General features: G+C 40.9%; 1 protein-coding gene across 1 annotated transcript; it reads right to left on the reverse strand.

Moving 5' to 3' along the window:
- Nucleotides 1-23,004: 23,004 nt before the first annotated feature.
- Nucleotides 23,005-25,178, reverse strand: LOC124704188. The gene is made up of 5 exons (XM_047236428.1): nt 24,954-25,178; nt 24,442-24,590; nt 24,072-24,143; nt 23,924-23,971; nt 23,005-23,605 (listed from the first exon to the last, which is right to left on the reverse strand). The coding sequence occupies exons 1-5, from the start codon at nt 25,161-25,163 to the stop codon at nt 23,563-23,565; spliced, it is 522 nt and encodes a 173-aa protein (XP_047092384.1). The 5' UTR covers nt 25,164-25,178; the 3' UTR covers nt 23,005-23,562.
- Between the last annotated feature and the right edge of the window lie 1,034 nt (nt 25,179-26,212).

A 26,212-nucleotide genomic window follows, 5' to 3' on the forward strand; every position in this document is an offset into this window, starting at 1 on the left:
TTGCTGCTCGAAATCTCATTCTCGACATTCTTGATAAAATTCTTTATGAAGTAGCCCCCGAGCATTTGAACAAAAACTTGTGTTTGATCAAAAGCTCTCGAGGTTTCTACTATTCCATTGCTGTCGCCAATCTTCATATACCGCAGCCGAGATTTTCCCGTTGTAAAGTGACATCGGTGTCGACGATAGCCACGACCACCTGTATCGGGAAAACACGAGTTCTGTCCCATCACCGACCTGTGGACCTAAAGTCTGCGGCATGTTGACACGTTGCGCAAGTGGGGGACACACGTCCTCCACTTTTTCTAGCATGCGCGCTGTAGCGCTTGTCCAGTTCCTTCGCAGTAAAAATACTCTTTTACCCCTTGAGCCACGTGTAAAGAATCAAGTCCATTCTCATATCATCCAACGGTGCGGCGCTTCGACTGTCTTGCTATAAATACTCGTCTTCTTCCTCCTTCAATCCCCTTCGCTGCGCCGTGCTCACATCTTCTCTCGCCAAAATCTCTCTTGCCACCACAAAGCTCCAGCTCTCACGCACTGCCCTACATCCTCCAACGCCATTGTTGATGCCACCGCGGCCAAAGCTCACCAGGCACAGCACTCCCGACGCAAACATGGCGGCGCCAGATCTTGGAGTTTCGGAGTGGGAAAGATCCAAGATCTCGAATCAGGATGCCAACCTGATGAAGAAGCTTGGGCTGTCGAAGAAGAAAGACGCGTTGCGCTTCCCCATCGAGGAGAGCTACCCGACGCCCCTTATGGAGTATCGGGTTAGTTTCGTTGACCATCTTATTCACGGCCTTTCTGCTCCTATCCACGATTTTCTCCGTGGACTGCTTTTCGTGTACGGGTTGCACCTTCATCAGCTGACTCCCAACTCCATCCTCCACCTTTCTATTTTTATCACACTTTGCGAGTGCTTCCTCGGAGTCCAACCTAATTGGGCTTTGTGGAAGCGCATCTTCTGCCTCCGCCGCAATGGCTCCCACAACATCGCCTACAACATAGGCGGTGTTGTTATTTGCGTTCGTCCTGATGTCGAATATTTCGACGTCAAATTTCCCGACTCCGTCCAAGGGTGGCGCAAAAAATGGTTGTACGTCCGCGAGGAATGTCCCGACTCGTTGGAATATAACATCGCCCCCTTTGACGGTAGCGCCAAAATTCTTCGCCGCCGATCCTGGGACGCAGAGGCCACCGAAGAAGAGAAAACGGCGACAGAAGCGCTGATGACCCGTATCCGCGACCTCCAGAATACCCGTGGCAAAGAACTGTCGGGTATCCAAATTACAGCGTATTTCCTTAGGATTAGGGTGCAGCCTCTGCAAGCTCGCAAGAACCCTCTCTGGATGTATGCTGGCGACCAAGACGTGGACCGCATCTCGAAGGATCTTTCGGTAAAAGATCTGGAAAGGCTTATCCGAAGAATTTCTTCGCTGAGCAAAAAGGATGCCGTTCCAACCTCATGTCGCGTGGAGCCGTATAGCGGCGCCAACGCCCTCCCCAAGGTGAACTATTTTTGTCTTCCCGAAGTTTAACATTGTCGACTACTATTTTTGCTGAATTCATTGTTGTAACTTTTCATCGACATATCTTTATATCCTGCAGAAACACCAAGTCCTATCTTCTCTTCCTCCCTTACCTGAAGGTGGGGAAGTCGAGGAACGAACCATCATCACTGACGAGAACCAGGGCACTTCTCGCCCTGAGAGTGAAGTTGCGGGTTCTCACAAATCCGCGTCTTCCTGTGAAAGAGAAGCTGAATCTGAGGCCTCCGAGTCTACGCAATCCCTTCCTTCTGCTGTTTCTCCAACAAACAAAAGAAAAAGGGATGAGGTCGCAGACTCCGGCACCTCCAAAGCGGGTAAATCCCCTATCGAGGAAACTCCACCCGAAGAAGAGGAGAAAGCCTTCAACCCTTATGATGATGCCCTTGTTAGCTCGTAAGTCTCTGTCACCCTTTTTTTATGCACCCGATATTTTGCCTATGAAGTGTTTCTTATACTCTTTCTTGATGCCCAGGGGCGACGAGGAAGAGGATCCTCCTGTTAACGCGACTGCTTTACACAAGTTTACAGATTCCAGGAGACTCTGTGAGTTCAACTCGTAAAGTTACAAATCTCTGTATTCCTAATACAACTCTATCTTTCCTTAACAACTAATTGGGCTTCCGAACTTCATATTCTTCACCTGTGGGCCTTCAGTAAACCCCGGGTACCATCTTCGGCAGGCCCATCGGGGATGCCTATGTCACCTGTAGAGTTGGATGACATCCATAAATCGCAGGCGGCTAAGGAAATCCTTATTAAAGACATTTCCCATATCATACCTCTCTATGTGATGAGTCTTTAAGCTGCCTTTGGGTTTGTGTGATGAACTCACAAAGATGATCAGACGATATTGGTGTGTGCAGAAAAAGGGAAGAGGAAAACACACTGGATAGGGTGGGACAACATGCTTCGGCAAAAATCCCATGAGGGTGTGGGTTTTCGTGATATGCGATTATTCAATCAGGCTCTGTTGGCTACGCAAGCGTGGAGACTCTTGCAATACCCAAATACGTTGCATGCTCAACTTCTAAAGGCTAAGTACTACCCGAATAGGTTTCTGATCGACAGGCAATGGTTCTTCCACTTGGCATGCCATTGAATATGGGATGGAGCTTCTAAAACAGGGAGTCATATGGCGTGTTGGCAATGGAACACAAATACGTGCCTGAAGAGATCCCTGGATCCTCCGTGACTCAAATCATCATCCGAGAACTGACCAAGGCAGATGCCGATACAGGTGGGTTGCAGATTTTCTACTCCCTGATGGAACTTGGAACATCAGGCGTGTACAACAATATTTCTCGAAGGAGGATAGTGTGGAGATTTTAAAAATACAAACCTCCAGAAGAAATGAAGCGGATTTTGTCGCCTGTCATCCGGAGAAGAGGCGCATGCTTACGGTAAGGAGTGCCTATCAGGATATCACTTAGCACTAAACAGACATATGCAAATGCAAGATTGGGGAGCGACGAGCACAAGACCTGGTGGTGACCGCCCAAGTTGGAAGGTAATTTGGAACAACCATGCCCTGCCCAAAGTAAAACTGCTGACATGGAAGATTTGTCGTAATTCCCTATCTACCTAGACCAACATGGCAAGAAGAGGTATGGCTACTACGGACAGGGATTCGGTAACATAGAAACAGCAGGGCACGCCGTGCCATTCACCCAGCATGCTTACGGAAAGCAAAGCATGGCGCCCTAGCTTGGGGCGCCGTGGTTGTATGACGCCCTTCTCTGAGGCGCCATGCTTCATGGGGCAATTTCGCGCCATGGTTGCTGATGTCTACGCACGCTTCTATTCCTGTAGACAGTGTTGGGCCTCCAAGAGCAGAGGTTTGTAGAACAGCAGCAAGTTTCCCTTAAGTGAATCACCCAAGGTTTATCGAACTCAGGGAGGAAGAGGTCAAAGATATCCCTCTCAAGCAACCCTGCAATCACGATACAAGAAGTCTCTTGTGTCCCCAACACACCTAATACACTTGTCGGATGTATAGGTGCACTAGTTCGGCGAAGAGATAGTGAAATACAAGTGGTATGAATGAATATGAGCGAGTAGTAACGGCGCCGAGAAAATAGCTTGCTGGCGTGGAGTTGATGGTAGTAATATTGCGGGAAGTAAAGATGCGGTAAAACGAGTAAATAAGCGATGATTGCGGTATTTGGAAACAAGGCCTAGGGATCATACTTTCACTAGTGGACACTCTCAACATTGATCACATAATAAAACTACTCTACACTCTCTTGTTGGATGATGAACACCATTAATTGCGTAGGGCTACAAGAGCACCTCAATGCCGGAGTTAACAAGCTCCACAACATTCGATGTTCATATTTAAATAACCTTAGAGTGCATGATAGACCATTGCAATTATACCGAGTACTAACATAGCATGCACACCGTCACCGACAGACTATGAAAGGAGGAATAGATCACATCAATACTATCATAGTAATAGTTAAGTTCATAATCTACATGAGATCACAATCATAAACTACGCCAAGTACTACATGATGCACACACTATCACCATTACATCATGGAGGAGGAATAGAGTACTTTAATAACATCACTAGAGTAGCACATAGATTAATAGTGATATAAAGCACATTGCAATCATAAAGGAATATAAATAAGCACTTCACTATGCTATTACGAATTACTCTCCGGCAAGATAACGAACACTAATTCATCATGTAGGCAAACCTTAAAGATGTATTCCCAAGTACTAATAAACACCCCACGTTGTCACTTGTGAGCATTCATAGGAGGTACTAACACACCACAATTTCATAGAGACATCCAACTCAAATCATAACTCGGTGAATAAGTATTACGTGAAATATAGCCTAAGAGACCCACACGGTGCACACACTCGTCACCTTTACACACGTGGGACAAGGAGTCTCCGGAGATCACATAAGTAAAATCCACTTGAATAGCATAATGACATCTAGATTACAAGCTCATCATATGGATCTCAATCATGTAAGGCAGCTCATGAGATCATTGTATTGAAGTACATGGAGAGAGAGATTAACCACATAGCTACCGGTACAGCCCTTAGCCTCGATGGAGAACTACTCCCTCCTCATGGGAGACAGCAACGTCGATGGAGATGGCGGTGGTGTCGATGGAGATGCCTTCCGGGGGCACTTCCCCGTCCCGGCGCGGAACAGAGACTTCTGTCCCCAGATCTTGGCTTCGCGATGGCGGCGGCTCTGGAAGGTTTCTCGTTCCGTGGCTTTTCCGTATCGAAGATTTAGGTCAGGGGGCTTCTTATAGGCGAAGAGGCGGAGTCGGAAGGGCTACGGAGCCGCCAGACAATAGGGGGCGCACCCCCCTTGGGCCGCGCCGGCCACATGTGTGGGCCCCCAGGGCTCCCCTCTGGTGCCGCTCCGGTGTTCTGGAAGCTTCGTGGAATTATAAGATGCTGGGCGTTGATTTCGTCCAATTCCGAGAATATTTCCTTACTAGGATTTCTGAAACCAAAAACAGCAAAAAACAGGAACTGGCACTTCGGCATCTCGTCAATAGGTTAGTTCCGAAAAATGCATAAATATGACATATATCGTGTATAAAACATGTGAGTATCATCATAAAAGTAGCATGGAACATAAGAAATTATAGATACGTTTGAGATGTATCAAGCATCCCCAAGCTTAGTTCCTACTCGCCCTCGAGTAGGTAAACGATAACAAGGATAATTTCGAAGTGACATGCTATCATAATCTTGATCAATACTATTGTAAAGCATATGAGATGAATGCAGCGATTCAAAGCAATGATGAAGATAATGAGTAAACAAATGAATCATATAGCAAAGACTTTTTATGAATAATACTTTCAAGACAAGCATCAATAAGACTTGCATAAGAGTTACTCATAAAGCAATAAATTCTTAGTAAAAAGCTTTGAAGCAAGACAAAGGAAGATATAAGTTTCAGCAGTTGCTTTCAACTTCAACATATTTATCTCATGGATAATTGTCAACACAAAGTAATATAACAAGTGCAATAGGTAAACATGTAAGAATCAATGCACACGAGTTGATACAAGTGTTTGCTTCTAAGATAGAAAGAAGTAGGTAAAGCTGACTCAACAATAAAGTAGAAGATAGGCCCTTCGCGAGAGGAAGCATGGATTACTATTTTTGTGCTAGAGCTTTTCATTTTGAAAACAAGAAACAATTTTGTCAACGGTAGTAATAAATCATATGTGTTATGTATAAGATATCCTATAAGTTGCAAGCCTCATGCATAGATTACCAATAGTGCTCGCACCTTGTCCTAATTAGCTTGGATTAACATGGATTATCATTGCATAGCATATGTTTCAACCAAGTGTCACAAAGGGGTACCTCTATGCCGCTCTGTACAAAGGTCTAAGGAGAAAGTTCGCATTGGATTTCTCGCTTTTGATTATTCTCAACTTAGACATCCATACCGGGACAACATAGACAACAGATAGTGGACTCCTCTTTAATGCATAAGCATTCAACAACAAATAAAATTCTCATAAGAGATTGATGATTAATTGTCCAAACTGAAACTTCCACCATGGATCATGGCTTTAGTTAGCGGCCCAATGTTCTTCTCTAACAATATGCATACTCAAACCATTTGATCATGAAAATCGCCCTTATTTCAGACAATACGAACATGCATAGCAACTCACATGATATTCAACAAAGGTGTAAAAGTTGATGGCGTTCCCAGAAACATGGTTACCACTCAACAAGCAACTTATAAGAAATAAGATACATAGCTACATATTCTTCACCACAATAGTTTTTAAGGCTATTTTTCCCATCAGCTATATATTGCAAAGACAAAGAATAGAATTTTTAAAGGTAGCACTAAAGTAATGTACTTTGGAATGGCAGAGAAATACCATGTAGTAGGTAGGTATGGTGGACACAAATGGCATAGTTTTTGGCTCAAGGTTTTGGATGCACGAGAAGACTTCCTCTCCATACAAGGCTAGGCTAGCAAGGTTGTTTGAAGCAAACTCAAGTATAAAATGGCGCAGCAAAGATCACATATGAACATATCGTAAGTATTTTAAGACTTTACATCGTCTCCTTGTTGTTCAAACACCTTAACCAGAAAATATCTAGACTCTAGAGAGACCAATCATGCAAACCAAATTTTAACAAGCTCTATGTAGTTATTCATTAATAGGTGCAAAGTACATGATGCAAGAGCTTAAACATGATCTATATGAGCATAACAATTGCCAAGTATCAAATTATTCAAGACATTATACCAATTACCACATGCAGCATTTTCTGTTTCCAACCAAATAATAATGAACGAAGCAGTTTCAACCTTCGCTATGAACATTAAACGTAAAGCTAAGAACACATGTGTTCATACGAAACAGCGGAGCGTGTCTCTCTCCCACACAAGCATGTATTTATTCAGAGAATGAAAATAACACAACGAAAATAAAAGCACACAGACGCTCCAAGTAAAGCACATAAGATGTGACGGAATAAAAATATAGTTTCACTAGAGGTGACTCGATAAGTTGTCGATGAAGAAGGGGATGCCTTGGGCATCCCCAAGCTTAGATGCTTGAGTCTTCTTGAAATATGCAGGGATGAACCACGGGGGCATCCCCAAGCTTAGACTTTTCACTCTACTTGATCATATTGTATCATCCTCCTCTCCTGACCCTTGAAAACTTCCTCCACACCAAACTCAAAACAAACTCATTAGAGGGTTAGTGCATAATCAAAAATTCACATATTCAGAGGTGACACAATCATTCTTAACACTTCTGGACATTGCATAAAGCTACTGGAAGTTAATGGAACAAAGAAATCCATCCAACACAGCAAAAGAGGCAATGCGAAATAAAAGGCAGAATCTGTCAAAACGGAACAGTCCAGTAAAGACGAATTTGTTAGAGGCACCGGACTTGCTCAGATGAAAAAGCTCAAATTGAATGAAAGTTGCGTACATATCCGAGGATCACGCACGTAAATTGGCAGATTTTTCTGAGTTACCTACAGAGAACCCTGTCCAAATTCGTGACAGCAAGAAATCTGTTTCTGCGCAGTAATCCAAATCTAGTATTGACTTTACTATCAAAGACTTTACTTGGCACAACAATACAATAAAATAAAGATAAGGAGAGGTTGCTACAGTAGTAACAACTTCCAAGACTCAAATATAAAACAAAATTGCTGTAGTAAAATAAAGACATGGGTTATCTCCCAAGAAGTGCTTTCTTTATAGCCATTAAGATGGGCTCAGCAGTTTTAATGACGCACTCGCAAGAAATAAGAGTTGAAGCAAAAGAGAGCATCAAGAAGCAAATTCAAAACAAATTTAAGCCTAACCCACTTCCTATGGAAAGGAATCTTGTAAATAAACAAGTCATGTAGGCATAATGCAACAAGCATAGGAAAACTAGACAAGCGCAACTTCAAGATTTTCAGCATATAGAGAGGTGTTTTAGTAACATGAAAACTTCTACAACCATATTTTCCTCTCTCATAATAATTTCCAGTATCATCATGAACAAACTCAACAATATAACTATCAAATGAAACATTCTTATCATGAGTCTCATGCATAAAATTATTACTCTCCACATAAGCATAATCAATTTTATTAGTTGTAGTGGGAGCAAATTCAACAAAGTAGCTATCATTATTATTCTCATCAAGTGTAGGAGGCATAGTATAATCATAATAAAATTTACTCTCCATAGTAGGCGGCACCAAAATACCACTATCATTATAATCATCATAAATAGGAGGCAAAGTATCATCAAAGAAAATTTTCTCCTCAATGTTTGGGGGACTAAAAATATCACAACCAGCTTCCCCAAGCTTAGAATTTTCCATATCATTAGCAACAATGGTGTTCAAAGCGTTCATACTAATATCATTGCTACTAGCATGCAAATAAGATTCCATAGGTTTTTTAATTTTCGCATCAAACAATCCATGTCTTAACTCAGGAAATAGAATAAGAAGCTCATTGTTATTTTCCATTATGCCTTACTAGTGTAAAACAAGAAACCAAAAGATGCAATTGCAGGATCTAAAGGAAATAGCTTCGAGCACTCACAACGGCAACAGTGCTAGGAAATAGCTTAGTAGTCGGAGGATGTGAATACCTTTTACCTTACCTCCCCGGCAACGGCGCCGAGAAAATAGCTTGATGTCTACGCACGCTTCTATTCCTGTAGACGAGTGTTGGGCCTCCAAGAGCGAGAGGTTTGTAGAACGAGCAGCAAGTTTTCCTTAAGTGAATCACCCAAGGTTTATCGAACTCGGGGAGGAAGAGGTCAAAGATATCCCTCTCAAGCAACCACTGCAATCACGATACAAGAAGTCTCTTGTGTCCCCAACACACCTAATACACTTGTCGGATGTATAGGTGCACTAGTTCGGCGAAGAGATAGTGAAATACAAGTGGTATGAATGAATATGAGCAGTAGTAACGGCGCCGAGAAAATAGCTTGTCGGCGTGGAGTTGATGGTAGTAATATTGCGGGAAGTAAAGATGCGGTAAAACGGTAAATAAGCGATGATTGCGGTATTTGGAAACAAGGCCTAGGGATCATACTTTCACTAGTGGACACTCTCAACATTGATCACATAATAAAACCACTCTACACTCTCTTGTTGGATGATGAACACCATTAATTGTGTAGGGCTACAAGAGCACCTCAATGCCGGAGTTAACAAGCTCCACAATATTCGATGTTCATATTTAAATAACCTTAGAGTGCATGATAGACCATTGCAATTATACCGAGTACTAACATAGCATGCACACCGTCACCGACAGGACTATGAAAGGAGGAATAGATCACATCAATACTATCATAGTAATAGTTAACTTCATAATCTACAAGAGATCACAATCATAAACTACGCCAAGTACTACATGATGCACACACTTGTCACCATTACATCATGGAGGAGGAATAGAGTACTTTAATAACATCACTAGAGTAGCACATAGATTAATAGTGATATAAAGCACATTGCAATCATAAAGGAATATAAATAAGCACTTCACTATGCTATTCTGAATTACTCTACGGCAAGATAACGAACACTAATTCATCATGTAGGCAAACCTTAAAGATGTATTCCCAAGTACTAATAAACACCCACGTTGTCACTTGTGAGCATTCATAGGAGGTACTAACACACCACAATTTCATAGAGACATCCAACTCAAATCATAACTCGGTGAATAAGTATTACGTGAAATATAGCCTAAGAGACCCACACGGTGCACACACTCGTCACCTTTACACACGTGGGACAAGGAGTCTCCGGAGATCACATAAGTAAAATCCACTTTAATAGCATAATGACATCTAGATTACAAGCTCATCATATGGATCTCAATCATGTAAGGCAGCTCATGAGATCATTGTATTGAAGTACATGGAGAGAGAGATTAACCACATAGCTACCGGTACAGCCCTTAGCCTCGATGGAGAACTACTCCCTCCTCATGGGAGCAGCGTCGATGGAGATGGCGGTGGTGTCGATGGAGATGCCTTCCGGGGGCACTTCCCTGTCCCGGCGGCGTGCCGGAACAGAGACTTCTGTCCCCCAGATCTTGGCTTCGCGATGGCGGTGGCTCTGGAAGGTTTCTCGTACCGTGGCTTTTCCGTATCGAAGATTTAGGTCAGGGGGCTTCTTATAGGCGAAGAGGCGGAGTCGGAAGGGCTACGGAGCCGCCAGACAATAGGGGGCGCCCCCCTTGGGCCGCGCCGGCCACATGTGTGGGCCCCCCAGGGCTCCCTCTCGGTGTCCCTCCGGTGTTCCGGAAGCTTCGTGGAATTATAAGATGCTGGGCGTTGATTTCGTCCAATTCCGAGAATATTTCCTTACTAGGATTTCTGAAACCAAAATTAGCAGAAAACAGGAACTGGCACTTCGGCATCTCGTCAATAGGTTAGTTCCGGAAAATGCATAAATATGACATATATCGTGTATAAAACATGTGAGTATCATCATAAAAGTAGCATGGAACATAAGAAATTATAGATACGTTTGAGACGTATCAGTTGCCCTTGGACTAGGTGTGGACGGTGGATCATGGGGGAATGGCACGACGTGCCCTGCTGTTTCAATGTTACCGAATCCCTGTCCGGCTACTACTAGCTTATACCAAATATGTGAGCGTGAAGCTAGGATACTTTTCATGTTTTTATACGATGCCCTCATGCCCAAGCTCTATGGTTAGCGATGGAGGAGGTGTGGGAGCTACCAGCTGCTGATGTGTTTCAGCCAACGGGTCATGAATGGCTGCTACAGGTGCTCATCTCAATACATGAAAATCAGCGGGTTAACACCATGATGATCTTATGAAGAGTATGACATAGTCACAATGAAATGACCCATGGCAAGGCCTGTTGATACATCGAGGGCTCTCGGAGGTTTCTGATAAGCTACCTAAACTCTCTATTGCTAATCAAACACTTCCCAGCTGCAGATGTGGAGAAAGGAATATTTTTTTGAAACGGGGGCAAAAGCTTTGCCCCAATCTATTGATTAAGTGAAGAAGTTTAACATGAATGTACATGTGAATGAATTACAAGGGATTACTCTCTTGGCATCATACCGCCCAATCTTTTGGCACCCGTAATAACCCAAAGCCTAGCCACTCTCTTAAATATCAAAAACTACATCGGACGGAGCACTTTTGTTGCGGAAGATTCTATCATTACGCTCATTCCACACCTCCCAAGAAACAAAAACAAGGAGGGTGATGGAAGCCATGGCCTTGCGGTTTTTGGCGTCCCCCCTACCACCATGAATTGCCACCATTCATAGATGGTGAAGTTTGTCCAATCATGTTGGACGTCTTCAGCTATACCCAACCATTGCTTTGACGCCGGTCCATAAGCGAGTAGTGAAGCGGCAATGGACGAGAAGGTGGTCGACAGTTTCGAAACATTGCTTGCATCGGGGGCAAGGGCCGAAATTTGGCAACCCTCTCTTCGCCAACCGGTCGGCCGTCTAAAGCATATTTTGATTCGCAAGCCAAGCAAAAAAATTGATCTTAGGCGGGGCCCAAGCCTCCCAAATCATCTTGTTCAAGGGGGGTGTAGTGGAGCCGAAGAATTGCATCTCATAGGCCGACTTGGTGGAGCAGATACCATTTGCCCGTGACGCCAACTTGGTGGAGAAAGGAAAGATGACTATTGATCAGAACAAGTGGCTTCAGAAGAGAAGAGTACGTGTGCTCATGGGAGACAGAAAATTCAGAAGAAATGTGTACCTCCTGTACATGGTCATGTGAAGCTGAATGTGGATGGTGTTTATTCAAATAATGGTGGTGGGGTGGGCCCTGGCATGATCCTTCGAGATCATCAAGGCGAGGTCATCGTTGCAGCTTGTCAGGAATTATGAAACTGTCGAGACGCCACATAAGCCGAGCTCTGAGCCATTGAGAACGGTGTGCAGCTTGTTCTACAATCGTCCTAGTTGCCCCTGACAGTTGAAATGGACTGCACTGAAGCTATGGAACTGATCAAAAAGGACTACTCCAAACATTTCTGTCTATGCTTTTAAAATTACCAACATTTGTGAGCTTCTTAGGAAAGAGATATTAGCGTCATTTAAGTTAATCGTGAGGCCAATATAGCTAGCCACGAGCTTGCTAGGCTAGGATGGGTTAAACATCGAACTGCACTATGGCTACTGGATTTCCCTTCGGAAGTTGAAGAAGCCATAACTCATGATTGGAATCCTTTTGCTTCTTAATATATTTACTTTTTCCTGCAAAAAACATATATTTTATATGTGTTATACGCTTTTGTATACGTATCTGGTACGTACTTGGTATGGAGTAGTACTCCAACTGAACTACCCCTCTTGTAATATGTCTAGCGATGGTTCCCATCGCAAATACTTAACACGCAACGAAATCCACGACATCGTTCGTAGCCTAAACACGCTGACATGGTATCAGAGCTAGCCTCTTCCTAAACCTATCCACCGCAAAGCCTCGCGTCCGCCACCGCCACACATCGCCACCATCTGCAGCTTTCTGTCGCCGCCGCTACATCATCCTGCCATCATATCTACAAAGCCAAAACCCTAAAAACACGAAGCCACCATAACTGCAAGTCTTGCACCGCCACGGCCTACAACCTACACACACAAAACCAAACACATAGTCAAAACCCCAATCGCGCCGTCTGCACTTTGTACTCCGGCAGAAAAATTCCGAGATTTCCTTCTGCCGCCGCAAAAACCCCATGGCATCTTTGTCTATGTCCATGACATCTCAGACCATGGCCCTTGGATCGCCGCCTACACAACTCCTCACACGGGAGAACACCATAGTGTGGAAAGACCTCATTATTCCCACCCTATGTAGTGCTCGCGTCCTTGATCTGGTGAAAGGACTTGATGTTGTGCCACCAGAGGAAGTTGAAGTTGATGATATTGATGGGAAGAATTTCAACGTTCAGAACACCGAGTATGTCACCCGGATTACTCGTGATCAGTCGGTTCTGAGGTACATCCTGAATTATGTGTCGCCAAATCCGGTGAAGTGTGGAAGACTCTTGATTCCCTCACAACAAGTCAGTCACGCCCTCGGACCCAATGACTTCACTCTGCGCTGAATGATACAAAGAAAGGTGGCCTCTCCGCTGAAAAATATTTTTGCCAAGATGAATACCATAGCTTCTGAGATTGCTACTACCGGTAAGCCCCTTCATGATGATGAGTTGATTTGGTCGATCTTGCCTGGTCTTGGAGATTCATACAATACATTGAAGGCAACTATCCGTGCCAATCCCAATACTACCCTGACAAACTTATTTAACCATCTTCATGCATTTGACCAGCTTCACAAGGTGGATGATGGTGGAGTTTTCATCTCGTCTGCTAACATGGAACACCGTGGAAATGACCCTCCACCACGTGGAGGTGGAGGATGCGCGGATGATCGTGGGCGCCGCAATCTCTATGATGACTGCCATGATCGTGGAGGACTCTATTATGACCGCCGTGATGGTGGAGGACGCTACGATGACTGCCGTGACCGTCACTATGAATCTATGATGATCGCCCTTGTCGCCATTATGATGACCGCTGTGATGATGGGGGCGACGCCGAGATTATGGTGGCCGTGATGATGGGGTGCGACGCCAAGATGATGATGGTTAGGATCGTGGTCGTGCACCTACACCTTAAGGACCGCCGTGATGATGATGGTGATCCAGGCGACAAGGACGCTCACATGGCGTCTTATGGTGTGGACACCAACTGGTACTCTGACACTGGCGATACAAGCCACATCACCCATGAGCTGAGAAAGTTTTCCACCTAGGAGAAGGACACATGACGTAAGTTCACACGACCAATGGTAACGGTATAAAATTTCTCATATTGGTCATTTAATGTTGCACACTTTCCATATTTATTTACATCTCAAGGATATTCTTCATGCTTCACATGCATGCATCTACAGATCTTCTTTCAGTTCACTAAACTTAGACTTGATAATAATATTTTCATTGAATTTTATCCTTTTTTTTTTACTTTTGATCAATGATCAGGTCAGAAGGAGAATTCTGCTTAAGGGTCCAGTGTCATGATGGTTTGTACCCGCTAGTGCCTTTGTCTACCGGGTCTTCCAAGCAAGCCTTCATTACAATAGAGTTGTCGTCTCCTAGATGGCATCATTGCTTAAGACATCCATCATTATTTTTGTGCAGCAAATTCTTATTCACCTGAAATAAACCCATACATTTAGGATCCTTGTCAACTAGCTAAGAGTCATCATGTAGCATATCATTTCTCTACTAGTGTTTCCGATGTTCCTTTGAAGCAAGTGTTTTCTGATGTATGGGGACCAACACCTACTTCTGTAGGCAATCATTCATATTATGTAAGCTTTATTGATGATTTCAGTAAATTTTCTTGGATCTATTTTAAGCGTAAAAAAGTTTATCAAGTTTTCCTTAATTTCCACCAGCTTGTTGAAATAAAATTTGATAGGAAAATCATTAGTATGCAAACTGATTGGGGTGGTGAATATGACAATTTTATGGTTTCTTTTAGAAACTAGGCATTACTCATTATATATCTTGCCCGCATGCACATCAACAGAATGGTTCTGCCAAATGCAAACATGGCCGCATTGTTGAAGTAGGTCTGGCTTTTCTTGCAAATGCTAATATGCCTCTCAAGATTTAGGATGAAACTTTTCTCGTAGCTACTTTCCTCTTAAACTTGCTTCCTAGCAAGGTGATAAACTTTGATACTCCAGTTGAGCGTCTCTTTCATACATAACTCAACTATGAGTCTCTTAGAGTCTTTGGCTGTGTTTGTTGGCCTACACCGAACTCACACTAAGGATTAAAATAGCTAGACGTGAGGCCGATCGGGGAGTTTTAAATATAAACATACTTCCTAGTCTCTTCCCATCAGTATTAGAAACAAACAAAAAAAGATCAGGCAACATATATCGAACCCACGCTAAGGACTAAATATACAACATAACCTCCTTCCATCAGTTCGGACTTTTGGGTTAATTGACTAGTGCATCAAACTTGTAGTACAACCCATTGATGAGGCTAGAGTCGGTAACTAGTTACATAAGCTAGGCTAACCAAATAACTCCTAGCATGTACAACCCGGTGACGAACCTAGAGTTCGCAACTAGTTATATAAGCTAGGCTAACCCAATAACTTCTAGCATGTACTGCATAGAGGGTGTAAACATATATGATATTTTCCTCACCGAATTTGTTTTCGAACCTGTTTTAAAGAACTCATATTTGGTTGAATCCAACGGATAAGGATATCTGATTCCGGTATAAGATATTGTATGTTAAATAACACGTAGATATTTGTATCTGAAAAATATTTAGAGTTATTCGATGGTTTTTATTTATCCGAAACATCAAAACTAATAAAGCATATTTAGTAGTTACTGAGTTGTAGAGTTTATCCATTAAACAATAGCTCACTTACATAGTCACTCTATCGAATATGAAGTCCAAACTCATTAGTATACTTGGCTAGTGGCGAAGGATGGAAAGAATTCGAGGTAGGGGGGACTCTAGAAAATGATGCAAAAAACAAAATAATCCTGAGATGTTAATACAATATGTATGAGTCTTGCACAATCACTTAGTACAATATAAATAGAAACATTATGAACTATAAGTAGAACTAAAAACAAATCAATAATGAAACTTTTTTAAGGAGTATATTAAAGATGTAATGGCATACTGAGTCGTCGGGAATGACAATGTTTTATCATTTTTTCTTAAATATCTTCCGGTAATTTTATTAATCAAGACATTTGAAACCTCTCGATTCATCCCGCATATCATTAGTCATGAAAAACCATCACATACATCCTGTTGCGTAGCTTGGTCTTGATGATCTTTGGATCTGAGAACACTGTTTTGGTTATTGTCGTTTCCACTCGTAAAGCAATGCCAACTAAATGAGGGCAAGAAGGCACTGTCAATAGTTGTATTGTGGGCATAGGTAAAAGTGCGGTGACCCAACAGACCATTGCATGTTGTAGTGCGTAAGTCATTGGCATAACACTCGTCGAACACCGTTCCATAAACATTACACCCAACAAGTGGTACAACAAAAACATCATGGATCCAAAATTCTTCTTTTATTTATATCCACATCAAGAAGAATGCAAAATATTCGAGGTCCTCCTTGTTCCAATGAGAATTAACGGAAAATTCTAAATCCAAATCAATTAGTTTGAAGAAAAATGGCGTAGCTATGCCTGTTGCCATCTGAACTCAACAACTTATTTAGTAGCATTCTATGTTGCTCGACTCGCCTAACTTATTCCAATAAATCTATGTCTCAGGTTCTGCCGCTTCTTCTTCCATTCCATGCACTATATTATTGTAGCTCATTCGATGCCTTCGGATCCTCCATTGTTTCGGTTTAACCAAAGGAAGCACATGTGCAACATCGTTCAACAACATTTATGTAATTTTTACCCTGTAATATCATACGATGCTTCACGTAAGCAAGCGACATTTTCATATGCACTATGGTTTAATTCCTAGCTATGACTCCCTACGGCACCGCCCGGAGCAACTTCTATACTACTACTAGTAAAAGTGGAATGCCCATGCTTCGCCACGGCTCCCTACCTTATCTTATGTTTGTTTCAATATTATATGGCTTCCTACTTGGGAATGGTGTTTTGGCACATGGGAGCATATGCTCCCTTTATTTTGAAATGTATGTTACATACATTTTGAAATTTCAAAAAATTGAAACGAAAAATTCTAACGTACATTTTCACGTGCTACGCGCTCACAAAGTTGTTTCATAAAAATCCGTCTTGTCGTGTGACGTGTGTAAAAAAAGACAAAATTCAATGCTGAAAATAAGGCTTTCTAGGAGATAAATTTTCTCTTTTTTACACAGACCACAAAACATATTGGTTACTCGCGAAACTTGACGAACGTACGTATATTGTGGAGATGTACATGTAGAATTTTTTATCAAATTTTTTTGACATTTCAAAATATAATTTTTTGATAGAGGGAGCATATGCACCCGGGAGCCGAATTGAATTTCCGTTCCTACTTTATGTGCAGTGTCACAAATATTACACTTGTAGATAATGCATGTAAACATTTAAGTACATAAAAATAATAGAATAATATTTAAAATATCTTAAGATCACAACACAGAATTTTGTGTAATGAGTATAAAATGCAACGACAGATAGATGATTCCTTATATTATATATTAAAGCCACTAAGATATGCTTGCACAACATTATGAATGTTGTCTTCAACTTCATTAGCAAGATACTTAAGTATGGATATCAAAAACTACTAATACCATTAGTTCAGGTGTATAGGCGAGGTTAAGATAAGACGGTTTTATCGTCCACTACGCATGCCCTCAGAGAATATTTTGCTTGGTATCTGGTATTTCCTTCCAATATGCGATGATACGACCTCCATCCTCGGTATCAACATTGGTACTCCCTCCGGTTCATATTAATTGACTCTAATATAGATGTATTTAGACACATTTTAGTTCTAGATATATCCATATTGAAGTCAATTAATATGAATCGGAGTGAGTAGTGATTTTCAAAATTGTACTGCCACAACAGCCTGTACTGCTACAAGAATTAAGTCACTCCAGTAGATTGAACGATTTGTTTTTCATATACCAAAAATATTCCAAAAATTATTCTAACAGATTCTATGCAATTTTGGAACGCAGGCAGAAAAAATATTTCTGAAAATTATTCTAAGATATTTGACTTAATTTTGGCATGCATGTACACAAAAAATAATTTTTTTGAAAAATAAATTTTCAATGTAATTTGCATACATGCATGGTATGAACATACCAAATCTTAGGGCTCTTTTGATTTATAGAAATTGCATAAAAATTATGTAGAATTTAAATCTTATAGGAAAATTTTCTACACATGTTGTTTTATTCATAGGAATATATCCTATAGGACCTAATCTTATAGAAATCTTGTAGTGTAAATTCTATAGAAAAAAACATGAGGTCATACCTTATGGAAATTTTTTCTTTACTATAATCAAACACACTTCATCTTCATAGAATTCAAGTAGCCATAACATTTCAATCCTTTTTTTTTCTGTTCTTATGATTTTCCTATTCTATAAATGAAAGGAGCCCTTAGATTACGTCTCGAATCTAACGAGCTCGTAAGAAACTTCTTTTTGGCTCCGCAAGACACTCCACTCCAGTAGCCCATTCTAAAATTTGCATGCAATACTCTAGGTTATCCAAAAATCTAGTGTTCAAGCACCTTGTTGGCTACCAGCCGCACACTGTTATTTCATCATTGTTGTTGTTCTCGTTGCTTGCTCCGTGACTACAAGCAGGACCACATCTTAGAGCATCACATGCGCGGTAAAATGCACTTGCACGGCAAAAACCGCAAATTTAGCGCCGCCCACGTGTGATGTGCTCGAGCAGGCGCGGTAAAATAGCGCGCACGGGAAATAGGTTGCCACGCCCGGCAAAAAAGCAACACGCGCTAAATTTACGGCGCCGGCTCGAGCGCACGATATAAAACACGGCGCCAACGCTAGCGCGAGCGCTGGCTCACCATCGTCATGGCGAACCACCGCTCCATGGCAATGTGTCACGAGAATTTTCTGCTAGACCTCGTTGACGAGAACGAATTCTTCAAGAAGCAGCATGCGGAGTATAAGGCGGCGAGGAAAGCCAAGTGGACGCACAAGGCGTTCATGGTCGTGTAGATGGAAGGCCTGAGCATTATTGACGATGATGATCCTCGGTGGGCGGATCTGTTCTGATCCACCGCGTCGAATTCATCGGACTCTGACATCAAGTTCGATGACTAAATCATCGTACGTATTATATCCGTTTTAGTTTAAATTACTGTATGTTTGAACGAAATCTATCTTATTTGCATTGAAATCTAGTTGAATGCCCGTACGTTGCCCATGCGTTGTATGTATAATAAATACGATATCCTTGGACAGTTGGACGCGGGTCGACGACGTCGAGACTCAGGGACGGCGGCAACACATCATGGGAATGTGTCAAAATATTGTCTAATCACAGATTCATATTAAGAGCATCTCTAGCAGAGCCTGTAAAAACGTGAACCGAAAAACCGAAGTTCAGTTCACTAAACTCGTGTTTACAGTTTTGATTTACAGGCTCTGTTCTGCGCCAGCGGCTTCCAAACCCGTAAAAGCAGGTTCTTTTTATAGAATTTATATGCAAGACATACAACAATCCATCATAATTAATCAAATAATCATCCAAATTATTACAACACATAAACAATAATCTGAACCAAATTATCACAACAGTTTTGAAAAAATTGAAGAAATGAAAAATATCTCAACCAAATTACACTAATTCTCGAAAAATTGGACAAATGAACAAATATCTCAACAATGATACATGTGACAAATAAATGAATGAAATGGTAACCAGTGGTGCATTTTCAGATATTAAACGAGTTGTACATGGGTACTGGCATTCTCAATCTGCAGGTGAGTTTCAAGAAAAGCTTCAATGCGATTCGGATTGCGTTGGGGTTCCACTCGGGTGCCAACATTGTCATAGAAGCAGGGAAAGCTCAACTCTCTTTCATTCTCGATGATCATGTTGTGAAGAATCACACAACATGTCATGATGTTGATAAGGGTTTTTTGTCCCAAAATTAGGCTAGGCCACTAACAATGGCAAACCTTGCTTGCAAAACACAGAAAGCTCTCTTAATGTTCTTGCGAGCTGCTTCTTGAGCTTTGACAAATTCAGCTTCTATTCTATCTTGGGGATCTTTGATATATTTAATAAAAGTTGCCCAATCCTGATAGATGACATCGGCTAGGTAATACCCCATTGTGTACTCATTATATATGACCTTATAGTTGCAAGTGGGTGCTTCTCCATTTGCTAATTGGGCAAACAAAAGGATCTTTGCGGCACGTTGATGTCACTGAGTGTTCCTAGAAAACCAAAAAACTAATGCCAAATCCACAAATCTTAGGATGTAACGGCCTCAAGTACAATGGTTGCATCTTTGCTCTTGCCACAATATTGTCCATGCCATGCCTTGAGACAATTCTTTCAAGTCCAATGCATACAATCAAGACTACCAAGAATGCCCGGTCAACCTCTCTTCTCATTTATCTCCATCAATCTTTTGGTGTCACTAGATGACCCGTTGCACTATTGCGCAAGTGCAAATGAAAGCGTATTAATATGCCAATGAATGCTGATATATAGGACGGTAATTTAATAAATAATTTATTTCGGTGCTTAAATCTATATTTTTGGTGATGGTTCATGTCTTGAGTTGCTATATACGCATCAAATATGGCGTTCATTTCTTGCTCCTCTAAATTTTACAGAATTATACAGGATGTTTCATACCAAAATAGTTGTAAGACGATCTTTCATGTATTGGTCATTCAAAGTTAATGCGGAGAGTATCCACGGTTCTATTAGATTCGCCTTCCATTTTTGCCTGAGATTTTGTTTTCCCATTTTATGCTATTGTCCATTGATATTAAATATTTCACAATTTCTATAACTTATCACGCTTTACCGGAACCACATTGGTAAGCACCATATAGTATATAACTAAATCATCAATATATCGCGTGGATGTTTGCACAAGTGAACCGAAACACTTGCTGGAAGTAGATGCATCTGTTATGAACTTTTGATATGATCCATTCACATAATCCAGGGTTAGAAATAAACCGAAATAAACAATGACCAAACCAAAATAAACAATAAATTTCCGTAGTCTGAAAACCGTGCATCTTCCTCAAATCAGGCAGGGAAATATTCATTGGCAAAAGCACAAAACTCAGCATTAGAAATCTTGTTTAGTGAAGATCCTGAATAGTGCCTTTGATATGTTTGTAACTGCAGACCTAAACTAAATAATCACATGATCGTGTGAACAAAGCAAGAACAAAAAAGAAATATTAGCCTATAATATCCCAAAATTTGGAACCAATACACTCCAGCCTAGTGAGTATGTTAACATGCCAACGTACTATGCAAGATGAAGCTATAAAACAGGAGAACCAAGTTCCTAAAAAGGAGATCGAACGCAATAAACAGAACTACCAGAGTGTGCATATATCATATGTGCATTACATCCGATGACACTTACAATTATATAGTTCTTACATAGAAAGAAAAAAATAGATACATGTGTTCAGCTGCTGCAGCTATTTAAACGGACACACAAACTGTAGTTGACCGCATATACAACGCCTGCAATACTTGCATACATTATGTAACCAGGTTCCAAACTACCATTCGAATTTATTTATTTTTTTGAAAGTCATACCATTCGAAATTGAGTGCCTTTAGCAGACACAATTACAGTAACATGTACCTTTGCAATGAGGCTCTGCCACTCATCAACTCCAACAGGATCACATGCCGATGGCGCACGGACATGCTCCGAGCTGGCCGTGGATGCTGACATATTTCATGAAGAATTTGATGTAAAAAATAAACCTCTTTCAGTTAGATGTCCTCAACAAAACTCTCACTATTTGTAAACATGATGGTTTATACTGAATTTTAATTTGATGTCAGTGTCATACAATCTACAAAGATTAATCTAAGGCCTAAAACCAGCAAATGATTCTAGCTCTAGTAATATAGCACAAGTCATCGTTTTCTCTTGCCACTCGCTTGGAGGCAATTGCCGAGCTTAGTTCCTTCAAGATATATACACAAGATGTTAGTCAAGTGGCAATCAAGTACTACCACGCAACAAACATTATTTTCAGTCAGCCAGCAAACTAATTTTTGAAATCATGGTCGTAGCCTGATTAGATTAGTGGTGTAGAGACACAAGTTTGCATCACACTATGATGACCGATGATAATTGGCACAAATCCCTATTGTGTCACCTGGAGCCTGGGATAAACAGCCATGTCAAGATGTACATGCCAAGCTAGGTACATCCCACTTTCAAAACCAAAATCTCAGCCAAAAATGGACCTGTAGTCGTTAATTTTCCACACAGAGGAAACTGTGACAGTTATATTCTGCAAACAACATTTTTGATCACTATCCTGTCTTTGCTCGGGATGTATATACATGATCACTATTTGAGCATTGTATTGTAGGCAAAGCTAAAAATAGCACACATTAAATTTGATGTTTCTGTAGACCTACTTACCAACGGGGGATCAATTGCCATCAGATTCTTCATACCTTTATCCAGGTATAAGCTCTGATATTTCTGAAATATGACAAACTTTAAAATATGTTAAAGAACCAAAAGCCATAACAAAACACTCTAGCAGAGGAATTTAAAAAGGTATTCCAGAGGACCACTGAAAATACTGTATTTATTGCCTCATGCGAGAACTGCTCAAAAGCTGAGCCCAAAATTAGCGGCAAAGTTTGGGAGGAAAGAGCTCACGCAAGGAGATGCAACCAGAAGGATGGTACTGTACCCAACGGTTCAATCAGAACTGGAAAAAGAGACACATTCATTTACCTATGAACTACTGAACGCAGCAACATCTTCAAGCCTGAAATCTCCATTTTGCTCAGGACCTGGTGCTTTTTATACCTTTTGAACCATTCAAAAGTTCAACATTTGACTCTAGTTAGGACTGGTAACTGGTTTATGAAAAAATGTATAATACATTCAGAAGGTCATCACAGAAACAAAAACGGATCAACTAATTTTTTGTGTACTGCGTATTATGTAGAGATTGCATTGCTTAACCTCTAAGTGATTTTGTATGGATGCTTTGATCTATGGAAGTGACAGGTCACAGAATTAGTGCAGAGTGAGTGGCCTATCATTTTAACCCTGTTAAAAGGCCAAGCATTAAACTTTGAATAACCAAAGAAGCCTATATGGCTATATTGTGCTCTGCATAAAAGATTAGCTAGAAGTCGCAGATTGCTCATTTAACAAATATGATAGTTAGCCATGTAGTAAGGTAATTAAAAGGCTGTGGTGGGTGATCTGCACTTCAGTTTTTCTTATAGAGATTATTACTCTGCTGAAAATAGAAACCGATCCATCTGACTGGATGAATATGAAGTGCTTGGACCACCTAGATAATACCATCGCTGCTCTATATTTCTCCACAACATTCAGAACTGAAGAAAAGCTTAGATAGCCACTTGTTGAACTTTAAAATTAATATTTTATGTTTAAGGAAGATGTATATAGCAAAAGATACCAGTTTCACATTGCTTTGAGATGCATAAAAAGAACAATACACAAGCAAGAACTACTCTAGCACTGGGTAGCATGGAAAACCTTGAGCATTAACACACAAGGTAGACAGTATGTGGTGCAGCAGCTTCCTGCGAAGTGTATATATGGCATTTCCAATGGACAATAGGAGGGATCGACTTACCCAATAGAGAGATGAAGAGAAGGGGGAGGGGGAGCCGCTGCTACGGCATCCACCTGCCCCGTTACTTGGCGCACGCTGCCTACCGCCGCTGCCGCGTCCGGCTGTCGCTGTCACTTGGCGCGCGCTCTGGCTCCAGCTTCACCCGCCACTTGGCTGTGGGTGAGAAAAATAGGGCACAGTTCAGGAATTATAAAGACATCACAGCCCAGCAGCAATGAACTTCACATTATATGCATAAGTATCAGGGTGTAGGACACGCCTGGCAATAGTTTAATTTATAAGAAATATGATCACTTGTGATCACGCATAATGAAGATTTTAAAAACATTGCAGCACGACAAAAATGAGGGATAAATATTACAGTGTGAAATAGTAAAGCCACCATAATAAAAACAGGTTGGCTGTATTTCAATACATTACTAACCAATCCCAAACTCACTATAGTATTCTCAAGAGGGATATTTTATATAACTTGATGGAGAGCTTGGTCTGGAGCATGAAGGAGGCAATGGATCGGGCCTGAACCGGCCTCACCAAAACTAACTCAACATCCGAGGAAATAAAAATAGAAACTCACAGAATGGAAAACTCCATTATTTTTAGTAATTAAAAGGGTTACCATAAATGCAAAGGTTTGATACGCTCCAAACCTTGCCAAGATCCAAAAATGACAAAGATTAAGCAGAAAATGCTGAAAATTGTAAAATAAAAAGATATGAGTCGAACAATACTACGAAAGGAAAATAATCCCTCTTGCAACGTCCAAATATAGAAGTCTAATCAATTGTCAAATCTACAAACATGGAATTACAGGATAAGAGTTTCTAGCTCCCCATTAAAGGTAATCAATGGAGCATGAGCTCTAACAAAGGGATACATCCACTTACAAATATAAACAATGGCACAATAATATAGCAACAAACTGAATTGTGACTGAAAAACGTAATAAGGGGAGGATAGATTAAACTCTAAAGACCAGAAAAGCACACCATTGACATTGTAGGTGGGCTGCCATTTTGACCTTTGTTGTAACACCGGAATCTTTGAATGAGGATGGTTTTGTTAGATAATCCCCTTCATGAACATCCTCAAAGGTTGTATGTCTTGCAATAGTAACCTCATTTGCCTCAGGAAAGAACTGAAACATGTTGACAGTAAAGAATCCAGTTAGTAGAAACTTGAATACGAGTACAACTACTTAAATCACTTGGTAGTATATTATACAAAGATTACCATAGCATATGATTTCTTGCTATTTCAAGGTAAAAATTCATTGGAATAATAATTAGCATGTTGGTATAGATACCAATAAATTCAAGAATGCCAAGAAAGACACTACTTATTTTTGTCGGGGTCGCTTCCTCTGTAGGCAAATGTGACACAAATGCTCTTTCTCAGTTGTAACTTAGTTGCAAGGCAAATGTGGCACTAATTTTAACACAACATGATGGATATGAAAAAGAAAGATAAATATAGAGATAGGCAAAAATTACAGCAATACCATTAGCAATCTCTGGTTGACGATGACCTCCAGGACTCCCTCTCCACCACATAAATGACCATGTTGTATCCAATCCTGCACAAACCCGGAAGTAGCAGCACCGATAAAAATCTTCATCTCAAATCGAAATAGAGTACAAATCGAGGAGAGGGAGGCACAGGATTGGGGAGAGGAAGCTCTCGGTAAAGTTAGGGTTTTCATGGTTTTCATTTTTCAAGCGACACAAGCACGTACCCTCACTCTCTCAAATAAATGGTCCCACGCACGCACGGTCCCAAGAGTCATGCACTCAGAACAAGCAGAGGCCGGTGGAAAAAATTACCACATCCGACGGCTGTGAAGAAAAGCGGGATTGGAATTTACTGTGGCTGCTGAAACGTGCGATCCAGATTCGTTTGCCCCTCTCAGATGGCCTGGTTGGCCGGGTAGTGTTTCAACATTTATATGAAGTAATTAACCAGTCTCCATGCTCCAGTAGCAATCCTCACTATCTTCACATACGGTCAGTAGACAATATCTATAGCATAAAGATGTTCTTAAGCTGAAAAGATCGCACAACAGTGTTGCATGTGATCCTTTTGATTAAAAAGTTCACCGCAAAGCCAGTGCATACAAGAAATGAATACAAACATATAAAGGGAAGACGAAGATGAACCACCATAATAGCATTTCTTGCAACACTGACTTCAGACCAAATTGGACCAAATTGCGTTGGCAAATTCATGAACATTTACCGATAATTGCAACTACATAGGAAATAAAACAAAACAACATTTTGTTTTCACCCAAAATAAATTTGCCAATGCAACAGTAACATATATAAAGTTTGTTGATACCTTTATAATTATATTCAAGACTAATTTCAGCAGAGAAACGAGAACTACTATGTTACATGTTAATTTCAGCAGAGGAATGACAACAAACCACCAATTGATTTTCATGGTATAGTTTGTAACCTCAAGGTCCAGGGACTCTGGCACAGCAGCTACATTATTGTATAGGTGAAAAAAAAATATTCTACAAACAGTTAATAGAAAACAAACATAAATAATTTTTCACCGAGTTGTAGCAATAAGCTATATACTATGGTTTTTCATTCACGCCCGAGTTATATTTTTAACTAATGTCAAGACTCTAGACACGACAATAGTTTATATAAATACAATGGCTTTCTCTTGGAAGAAAAAACAAGGGTATATATCATCAGCTTATTTAAGGTAGCCCCAAATTCAGCAAACTGAAATGGTGGGAGTACTTAT

The sequence above is a fragment of the Lolium rigidum genome, chromosome 3 (genome assembly GCF_022539505.1).
Source record: "Lolium rigidum isolate FL_2022 chromosome 3, APGP_CSIRO_Lrig_0.1, whole genome shotgun sequence".
NCBI classification, from domain to species: Eukaryota; Viridiplantae; Streptophyta; class Magnoliopsida; order Poales; family Poaceae; genus Lolium; species Lolium rigidum.

Excerpts from the sequence above, each read along its gene's own strand:
- LOC124704188 (XM_047236428.1), bottom strand. The coding sequence starts at position 25,163 with ATGAAAACCATGAAAACCCTAACTTTACCGAGAGCTTCCTCTCCCCAA. Across the intron at positions 24,591-24,953 it reads TCAACCAGAGATTGCTAATG|TTCTTTCCTGAGGCAAATGA; the intron begins GTATTGCTGTAA and ends AACATGTTTCAG. Across the intron at positions 23,606-23,923 it reads AGACCAAGCTCTCCATCAAG|CCAAGTGGCGGGTGAAGCTG; the intron begins TTATATAAAATA and ends TCTCACCCACAG.